This window comes from Colobus angolensis, unplaced genomic scaffold, assembly GCF_000951035.1.
Source record: "Colobus angolensis palliatus isolate OR3802 unplaced genomic scaffold, Cang.pa_1.0 Scaffold33, whole genome shotgun sequence".
Lineage (NCBI taxonomy): Eukaryota > Metazoa > Chordata > Mammalia > Primates > Cercopithecidae > Colobus > Colobus angolensis.
Window position 1 is genome coordinate 7470375 of NW_012116599.1, and position 10667 is coordinate 7481041.

General features: G+C 40.9%; 1 protein-coding gene across 3 annotated transcripts in view; it reads right to left on the reverse strand.

The window, feature by feature from the left end:
* SPHKAP (SPHK1 interactor, AKAP domain containing) overlaps positions 1-10667 on the reverse strand; it is a 210443-nt gene that overhangs the window by 8336 nt on the left and 191440 nt on the right. The window contains exons 8-11 of one of the 3 annotated variants that reach the window (XM_011951952.1): positions 6045-6230; positions 4070-4156; positions 1588-1640; positions 1314-1498 (exon numbers count right to left, since the gene is read on the reverse strand). The exons of 1 other annotated variant lie outside the window; for it this stretch is intronic. In XM_011951952.1, coding sequence (XP_011807342.1) covers positions 1314-1498; positions 1588-1640; positions 4070-4156; positions 6045-6230 — 511 coding nt within the window. The remainder of the gene's footprint in view (positions 1-1313; positions 1499-1587; positions 1641-4069; positions 4157-6044; positions 6231-10667) is intronic. One more of the 3 variants, XM_011951953.1, reaches the window with a different exon arrangement.

Below are 10667 nucleotides of genomic sequence, written 5' to 3' on the forward strand. Positions count from 1 at the left end.
GCAGTGGTGGAATCTCGGCTCATTGCAACCTCCACCTCCTGGGTTCTAGCAATTCTCCTGTCTCAGCCTCCTGAGTAGCTAGGATTACAGGTGTCTGCCATCACGCCCAGCTTTTTTTTTTTTTTTTTAAGTACAGATGTGGTTTCACCATGTTGCAGGCTGGTCTTGAACTCCTGACCTCAGGTGATCTGCCCACCTCGGCCTCCCAAACGGCTGGGATTACAGGCATGAGCCACCGCACCTGGCCTAATCACACAAACTCTTTAAAGACAGAGCTTTCTCTGGCGGGTGGCTGAGGTATCAGAGAGACAGATACCAAAAGGACAAAAGGAGCCATGTGACAGGGAATGTGGGTGGCTCTGGGAGCTGAGAGCGGCCCTCTGCTGACAGCCAGCAGGGAAACAGGACCTCAGTCCTACAACCACCTGAAACTGAGTTAGCACAACAACCTGAACGAGCTTGGACTCCTTCTCTTCCCTGGAACTTCTGGATAAGTGCCTACTCAGGCTCATGCCTTCATTTCCGCCTTGTAAAACCTAAAGCAAAGATTACAATGGAACTCACCCTAACTTCAGACCTACGGAGCTAAGTGCTGTTTTAAGCTGGTAAATGTGTGGCAGTTTGTTACACAGCAACAGAAAACTAATATGTTGTTATTAATTTGAAATCTTTTAAAATGAGTCTACTTTTAAACTACGGAAAATTAAGTTTGAAGACATTGGCAGACGGATTCATGCCTTACTCTTCATAGCTAAGATTCTACCACAGTTACAGATGTAGAATTAGAGTGATAGTTACTATTAATTTTGATGTTGGCCAAGGATCCCTTGCCTAGCTTTATATTTCTGGTAGGTGGAGAATAATAAATAAAAAATCTTCCTAATGCAAATCTGTTTGGAAGGGAATTAAAAATGCCTTCTCTTGGCCTGTTTTAGATGTCAGTGTGGCTTCACTTTGGTTTCTGTTATATATCAGGTTCTTCTTTCTTTCTTTTATTTAAAGGAGTGCTATGAAGAAGTTTGTCTTAGAGCAAGAAAACACCAAAAACTAAGAGACTCTAAAAAAGTTTCCAACCCCCCAATTTACTTTTCTCACAACCACTTACCAGCCAAGACAAAGTAAGGATCAAAGAAATGCTAATTATATTACATTTACACAGGTGCTAGATTTCAATGTTCTAGCTACAATTTTAAGGTCAAGAACAGTCAGCATCAAATAATTCAAATGGAAATAGGTTAACTGAGCATTTACTGAGTTTCCAGTGGTGATAAAAACACAAAGCTTCATTGATACCCAAACCTGGAACATGATACCTTTTCAATTCTGTTTTCCTGAGACTTCTTAAAGTAGATGGTGGGAATCCCAAGTTCGGAGGCAGCTATCCACTGCAGGGTGGCTCGGAGCTCGGCATCCGGACACTCTGGCTCCAGGTCAAAGTTGATCACCAGCAGGCTCCTCTGGGGGCTGGCTGTTCCCATGGGCAATCCAGATGCAGGTGCTGGGCACAGACACAACCACAGCCTTATCCCTCTTTCCAAAGGGAGAGCCCAGGCAATTGTGTGTCAAAAGTATGGGAAGATGGCTTACCCTCTATGCTTTCTGACTGTCCTTTAAGAATCTCCTTTTCTTCTAGTAATTCACTTTGGGAGAAAACAACAGTATATGATTGGTAATGTTTAGAAGAATAAGCTGTAAATGAAAGATGAGGCGATGGGTCTTACTGATCTAAAGGCTTCTGAAGTTCATTCTGGATTTATTGTTTTTGTAGAGTGGAGTAATGCTGGGAAAATACCAACGTGTCTATTATGTAGGATCACTGGGTCTGCAATAAATGTCCTCCTCCAACAACAACAGGCCAGATAACTGGTTACTTTAGTTGGGATAGCTGGTGTGGGAGACTGAGAGATGCATCCTTCTCTTCTCTTCAACCTCCTTACCATAAACCTTCATAGGTTTAAACAGTCAAAGAGATTTTGTGGGTAACTGTTCTGATTTGGAGATTGATTCTTCTGCATTTTACTTTCATGTTAATGAATCATATGTTCCCATCTTGTCACTATGTTTTTTTTTCTATACTACAATAGCAACATAGCTTTTATTTTATTTAAAAAATAATTTTACAGGTATATGGTTCTTTGATCTGAAATAAGAAAAAAGACAAATCCCAGCACTTTGGGAGGTCGAGGTGGGCGGATCACAAGGTCAGGAGATCGAGACCATCCTGGCTAACATGGTGAAACCCTGTCTCTACCGAAAATATAAAAAATTAGCCAGGCATGGTGGCGGGTGCCTGTAGTCCCAGCTACTTGCGAGGCTGAGGCAGGAGAATGGTGTGAACCCAGGAGGCGGAGCTTGCAGTGAGCCGAGATCGCGCCACTGGACTCCAGCCTGGGTGACAGAGCAAGACTCTGTCTCAAAAAAAAAAAAAAAAAAAGAAAGAAAAGAAAAACGACAACCAACAAACTGCAGAACTTACATTTGACAGAAAAATATCTCAATTAAAATTTTTCTTTTTCTTTTTATTGGGGAAGTGTAGTAGGCTGGGTGGTTTAGAATGAGGGACTCATAACTGAAGTATTCCATTAGATACGGTAGAGTTCAATATCGGAGGTGTTTTCATATGGTGTGTACTTATTACAGAGCCTTGCATGTAGTGGGAGGACTTGGTAAATGTTTCTAAAGTAAGAACATATGGCCAGCAGCTGAAAGGAAGTGGCTATCCTGGGAAGCCTGTGGTTCTCCTATATTTTTGTCGTGTCTAGAAATTGGAGTACAGGAGCCCTTAAAAATGTGTTGTTTGATGATAGACAATTCTCTCATTCTGTTACTGCTAAGATATGGCTGAAAAATTCCATTGCGTTCCTGATGTTAAGAGAAAGAGTATAGTAATTCTTTCATTCATACGTATTTATTTGCAGAAATGTTAATTTTTCAAGGATCTAGATTTTCTTCTAGATTTCTATGCAAGTGACATTGGGGGTATGACAAATGGGAGGCACAGTTTCTGCTGTTTTGGATGCTGGCCATGGAGGTGATTTCTTGGCTTTCTCAGAATACAGATTTTCCCTGGGGTCATAGGCTCATAGGCTCGGACTGCAGAGAAAGTTGGGAAAAGTAGCTAAATAAATGTTTCCTGAAAGAGAAAAATAAATTTACCCCAAGGTAGTTTTTGTTTGTTTGTTTTGGTTTTTGATTTCTCCTTAAAACAAAACAAAACAAAAAAGATAATGTGTATGTTCATCTCCACTGAATAATGGCTGTGTGGAGCAACAAAGGATGCACCGTCACCCTCAATCACTGAGGAACACACCTGGTTAAATGGTGAAATAAAAGTGCTGTAGTTATAGATAGTGATGGAGAAAATAGGTCAGGGAGCAACTTTAGCCTACACTTATTTATCATTGTTCTGAAATTTCAGAAATCTCCAAATCATAAGCTAAATCACAGTGGTCTAAAATAGATTTCAATCATTTTAATTTTCCAGAATAACCACATATTCTAGAAGTACTCCTGACCTCATGTTGCCCTCTCTTTCTGCGCCGTATTTTAGGATGCATGTACTTCCTAGAAGTACTCGTCCTTCTCTAAGTCCTTTATTCCTTTGGTCTTAAGGAAGTCCCCATATTGTGGAGAGCATAGTCACCGGGTGAGAATGACACATATCCATCGTGACAACCATTTAATATTAGACACATTTAGTAGTGATAATCCCAGGTTTCTACATGTAAAGGAAAAGCCATTGCCATAGTCTTCTTTAGTTGGCATGGTATAATTTAAATGGATTTTTGCTTCTGTTTCTAGGTAGGTAAAATGACATACACTTCAGATTATATTGATAAGTTTTATCTGAAATAATTATTCCACAGGGGGCAGATTTGAAACCCAGAAAGCAGGTGGTGGCAGGGCAGGGCCTACTCTAGGCTTGAATTCTTGCTCCAGTGACATGGAACCACAGCAGTACAGACAACGATGAGGTCAGTGGTTGGGCACACCCTGAATGATCAAAATGGATTGCCAGATGGAATTGGAGTAGTGGTCTCACAATCACTGCATCTCAGTGGCTACTTACTTAATCATGGGAGAAGATGGCATGCTTTCCTGATAAATGTCCAGGTCCATAATGCCAAGACTGCTAGTGGCACTACTGTTGCCATTGCTGACAAAGCAAAAGTTTACATATTAATGCCCGTCTCCAGCCTCTAACCTGCTGCTGACAGTGATGTTTCATTGTTGTACAAGCTCCTTCCTTTGGTCCCCAGAAGAATATCGCTTTGTGCCTAGGACACCTCAATTAATATTTATTTCTGACCAAATTAAGAGAAATCATAATGAGACATAAGCCTAACAGGCTCAGCAGATACTAATACTACTAGTAATAATTTGTGAATAATACTAAGTTGTGATACCACTTTTTGAAGTGGTATCACAGCTGGTAGATCACATCCAGGGGATAACAATCAGTATGCCTCATTTCTTCATTCTAGTTACAGTGAAGGTATTTATCTATTGGCAAGAGATTTCTTGCTGCTAGGGACACCTGCAGAGATGAAGGAACTTCTGAAAACATGGGCTGGCAGAAACCAGTTTTGACAGAAACCCGTGGACTCATGTTCTCCCTTTGCCATTTGGGGGATTTTCTCAGGGACATTCTATAGGATTTCATAGGCTAAGCATATGGCTTGTTATTTTCCTATGAGACTACAGAACCCCAGTACAAAGCTGGGCAATGTCAATGTTTTATTGGTCCTTTATTTTACAATCTTCAAGAAAGAGCAACACCTGGTACCTTTTTTTATTGTAGAGAAGGAAGACCCAGATTGCATCATTTTCATAGGCTGCACAATCAACATATGGTCTAGTTACTAGCCTGGAACCTACTGACTGAAACACAGCAAAGTTGAGCCAATTTTTAGGCTCTGTTTGTGCTTGTGAAATGAAATATATCCAATTTTACCAAACCACTCAGTCTCCTCACACCTTCTCTGTTTCCAGTGACATCTCTTTCAAGCAAGGCTTTCAAAGGGTGAGTGGTGGTGCATCGTGTAGTGGGACAGTTTTCTCCTGAATATACCAAGAGTAGATGGTACTCTAAGAGTAGAAAATATCAACTGGATGCCTTCAATTTTAAATTCTTGTCTTAGCTTTTGAGGGGGACACCAGATATATTCACATATTGAAACCTGATGACTCAAAATTGCACTGGAGGTAATCAACCCTGTAAACCTTACTGTTGAGTCCAAAGATTCGAGTTCTCTTTGCTTTTTGTTTCTATCTTGTAATACTTTCCACTAGTTTTAGAAGTTTTGACAAACCGTTTAACATTGTGAATGTTAAGTCTAAACAGACTAATCTCCCAGAAATAAAACTTTCCAAGAGTCATACATACACCCAGTTGCTGATCCCATTTTCCAGTCGGCCTCTGTGCAAAGCCTGCGGTCCAGTATCAAATGAGATTTTGGGCAGAAACACAGGGAGCCTTTTAGAGGTTCCACCTCAACGGGGAATAGTTTTTAGTAAATGTTTCCTGACTGGCTTGAGCCCTTCCAGATCTGATGTCTCCTAATCTCCTCTCTGGCTTTGTGGGAGGAACAATACAGAGGCAGGAGAGATGGAGGGAGGAACAGTCAGGCCAAACAATAGAACACAGTGTGGAAACACTTGCCTTGTGTAAACCCAGCCTGTGTTGCATCTGAAATACAAATGAACCAGAGACAGAGCATCAAACACACCAGGTGTAAAAGCAGCTCGCCATTGAAAAAAATTTTCAGTTGTTATCACAGAATGTACTAGCTGGGGCTTGCAGGGAAGGGAACGCAGCTCATTCTTAATCACGGCCACTGAAATTTAAGCCATAACTGGATGTTAAGATACGTCTCAGCACACAAATCATGACAGGCAGGCACCTTGACATAGTGGGAACTTTCCTTTTTTTGTTCTCTCCTCCTTTCTTTATTAGAGACCCTTTGCAGAGAACCATTAAAGCACATTTTTTAGAATCTGTGTTGAGACCAATTTCCCTCGGAAGTCAAGGGAAGAGCAGGTACCTCATGGATCGCTCACTGAGCTGCAGAAAGCTACTTGTGTCATCTGGGTTGTCCTCCTCATTGGCAAGCTGGGTCCAGCTGCCCGTGCTCTCCTCACTGCTGCTTGGAGCGTTGGGGGACTCGTCGGGGGCTCTGGCTTCTGTGGAGGCTTCAGTCTGTGGTACATCTCTGGCATCAAGGCTGTCACTGTAGAGGGCAGGATATTATTACCAAGAGAGGCAGTGCGCGCGTGCGCACACACACACACACACACACACACACACTTCACAGAGCCACTTTGTAGAGTCCCAATAAACAGGATGTCACTGGACACAGGCAGAGTCTCCCTGAGCTGATCCTTCTGCTGGTTCTCCAGGTACCATTTGCCTTTTTCAGGATTACTCCCCATCAGCCAGTTTTTCCATCTCTTCTATTAATCTCTGTCTACTGACTCCCTCCAATCATTTGAAACACAGGTTGAATGTATGTAGCCTGGCCTACACACAAAAGAATTATCGAGGGACAATGGTGTTTAAAAAGAAGATACACAAAGCATTCACCCCAGAGATTATGACTCAGCGTTTCTGGAAGGAGGCCCACAAATCTGCATTTTCATCTATCACTCCTGGTTGATTCTAATGCAAGAGGATCATTAGAAAAATACCTGCCCCATTTCTGGTGATTTTTACCAAGTCATTTTGCACTGACTTGGTAAAAAGCAAGATGCTTCTATATTTTGATATACATATCCTCTATATTTTGCACTTGCACTGTATTTTGTGCTGTGTTTTACCCCATCTCATCCCTCTGAAACCCCTGACTTATATCAGCACCACTCTTTTGAGCACTTGAATTTTTAGACCAAGGAGCTCTCCAGAGCATCTAACCCTTGATCTGACAGGCATTTGTTCTAGAAACTTCTCCTCCCTGGCCTCCTGTGAATTTCTGTCTCTCCGATCCCTTCTTGCCTGGAACCCAGTTCTCTGTTTTTCCTTTAAGTGTAGCTATAGCTGGCTCTGAGTGATTTCCTGTCCTCCTTTCCACAGTCGGTTCCTAAGCAATCTCATCTACTTGCCTGTCTATGAAAATAGCTTCCAAGTCTGGATGCCAATCAGGACCCTTCTTCTAGATTCTGGGGCTCTTTTATCAGTGGGTCTTCTGCATAGCTCATTAACATCTCAAAATCAATACATCTAAAATGAATTCTAATTGCTTTCCCACCCTCTTCCCGGGCTTCTTATTTCCATTGACTTTTCTCAGTGCCTAGGCTTAAAATCTTGCAGTCTTCCAATTTCTTCTCTTTGCCCTTTATATTCAATAAATTTCTATGTTCATTCAGTTCCAACTCTAAAGTATCTTTTACTTACTCACTCATCCCTGTCTCCGTGTTCGTGAAATTATTAGGTTGGTGCACAATTGCGGTTTTTGCAATTACTTTTAATGGCACAACCCTCAATTACTATTGCACCAACATAATATTTCAATTTGTCTTTCTAAATTGCTAGAATTCCAGATTCCGAAGGAAGACTTCCTGTAGATGAAGATCCAAAGCCCAGTGAGATTGGAGGGCTTATCCTGAAACAGGAGTTGGTACTAGACATTTAGACCTTGAGTTTTGAGATCCATGGGCATTGCACCACTTGTGCTTGCCAGGACTATATTGCACCAGCCTTCCAACGGTTGTGCCTCAACTAGTCATCCACTTTCAAAATCTTCTTAACCCTGGTGCCAGATTAAAGTTCCTAAAGCATATTGTTGGTTGCTCTCATGAGGAGCCTTCAGGAACTTCCTGAAGCCAAACTCTATCCGTCATGGCCTTCCCCTGCTTACCAAGTTTCATGTGCCTCAACCCTAATCACTACTAAACAAACAAAACTATCTGTTTTTCAAAAATGCAGGGATTTCTTGCCTCCCAGCCTTTGCCTAGTTGAGTCCTCTGGCCAAATGGTGGAGAAGTGTGTTTGGGCATACTTTCTGCCATCCAACTGCTGTAGATTCCTGTTCCACGACTTGTCACCTGTTCGACTTACGTAAGTTAATAAATTTCTCCAAGAAAAGTAATAACATCTCATAAAGGTTTTTGGAAGATATAAATTAGAAAAAAATTCATTTAATGCATTTAGCTTAGTGCCTGTATATAAGTATCCAATAAGTATTCTTCCTTATTAATAAATTATATAATTCATTAAGTCTAACAATATGCTTTTTTAAAGAATCATAAGTCTAATAACACGCTTTGTTGATCTTTGCTTCTCACTACTCCTCAAGCCTCAGCCAAGACACTCCTACCTCCCCAAGGCATTTCTTAATCTCCTTAGCTGGAGCTCTCTCCCTTGAATGGTTGAAGTAATCTATTTGTTTCCTTTCTTTTTGGTAAAATGGAAAGCTTCCTGACTCACATTCTCGTATGTACAGTTATTTGTGTATATCATATTATTAAGAATTTTTGCACTTTTTTGTATTTTAAGAACAGAACTGTGAACACATAAACTATTCTTTGGATGAATATGTTATTGCTAAAAGTATCTAGTTTTATAAGTAGAGCCACACTCTCAGTCTAGAGAGCTCCACTTGTTAAGTTGTAAACTGTGAAAGATCTGAGATGTTGCACTACTTGCAAGCTAATAGTTGTTTTTTGTTTGTTTGTTTGTTTGAGACAAAGTCTTGCTCTGTTGCCCAGGCTGAAGTGCAGTAGTGTGATCTCGGCTCGCTGCAACCTCCGCCTCCCAGATATAAGCAATTCCCCTGCCTCAGCCTCCCAAGTAGCTGGGATTACAGGCATGTATCACCACGCCTGGCTAATTTTTTTACTTTTAGTAGAGATGGGTTTTGCCATGTTGGCCAGGCTGGTCTTGAACTCAAGTGATCTGCACTCCTGGGCCTCCCAAAATGCTGGGATTACAGGCATGAACCACTATGCCTGGCCTTTAGGGTTAATATACAATCACCCTTTAATTCAGGTATCAGTGCCCTTTGCTCAGGAAACTCCGAGTGTACAGAAATGTAAATATGTTCATGGAAATTTGTCTGCAGACTATTTACAGGGTCATAAAAAACTAACAGTATTTATGTTTTTGACATTAACAGACATAAATGACTACAAACAAAAAGCAACAGCATATTTTGCTATTGACGATAAAAAGAGTCACTTGATCTAGTAGATGCTGGAATGCTTTACTCCAGGCCATGGTACTCTGACTGTGGAGAATACAGGCTGCTGACTGTACACACTGGGAATTACCCTCAGTGAAGGAATTGCCTTGCCAAGGTTAGACCCTTTCCCAGTGAGGATCCTAATGTCTGGCTAATACAGAGATACAAAAGCCCACTCCTTGCTTCCATTTGCATCAAAACTGACAGACCATCCCATCTTCAGGGTTTCCTGCAGGATGTGCCAAGGCCTCAGTTGCAAACACATTTGGGGAGGACCTCTCCTCTCGGCCAATCTTGTCTTTCTCACTTCCTTACATGTGTATGCACATATTTCTGCAGAGAACTCCCTGACAAATTATCTGCCTGCAATTCTCCCCTCTCAGAGTCTGTTCCCGGGGAATACAACCTAAGACAGGTGTCCTCTTTCACTGAAAGTAAAAAATTGGCTACAGAAAGGTTTATATAATTTTCCTCAATCTTAGAATTAGTACTGTTATCCCTTCTCTGAGAATGGTTATATTTTAAAAATTTAAAAAAGTTCTCATATAGAGAGCAGAGTTTCAAATGCATAACTTTTTGAGTGTGATTAAAATCTCCTTTTTGGTGTGTGAACTTGTCACCCAAGGAATTTTACAAAAGGTTTTGGATGTTTGCTCCTGACAGTCCTTCTCACAGTGTTCTGGGTAGGTTTGGCATTGAGGTGTGGTTATTTCTAGTATGCTATGCTGCTAACACTTTGTGAAAGAAGGTCCTTGCTTGGTTTTTTCTTTTTGAAATATTGAGATTTTTCCAAATCGTGCAAGGGGGAAGGAGGAGAATGGTGCAGCCAAAGAGGCAGCATGGACTTAAATTCAAATGAAAGAAAAGTTCATTGATGACAAATGGAAGTAATACACATTTTCCCAACACAGTGCAAATGAGCCAAGGACCAGATACAAAGGAGAAGGTTCCCAAACCATTCACTTGCCTAGTTAAAAAGTCATTTCCTGGACCAATTTCTTACTAAGTTAGAATCTCCTGTTATTAGGAACATTTATTCCAGGCTCTTTCTTACTAAAGAAGTTAAATCTCAGTGATTGACATCCAACATCCTTATTAAAAAATGAGTCTGTTAGTGTATTTTACTTTATCTTAATTTCATGCTCTATTTAAAGTAAATCTCACATTCCATGTCACATAACTAGGAATTCAGAATGAATAATCATTATCCACAACACTAGTTTTCATTTTCTTTTGAGAGAAATGTGTAGTTCTGCTCATTTGTGAATAATGCACAGAGGTGTTGTGCAGATGCATGCAGATAGCTTCGTTATCTTACATGTCATCCACAGAGATTCAGAAGACTGTCATATAAAGTCCATCATAGAATCTAATCTCTGAGTTGGCAGAGATTTTAGAGAACATCTAGCCTGTAATTTCCATTAGGGTTCACTCTTTTGTTTTTTTTAAGACAGAGTCTTGCTCTGTTGCCCAGGCTAGAGTGCAGTGGTG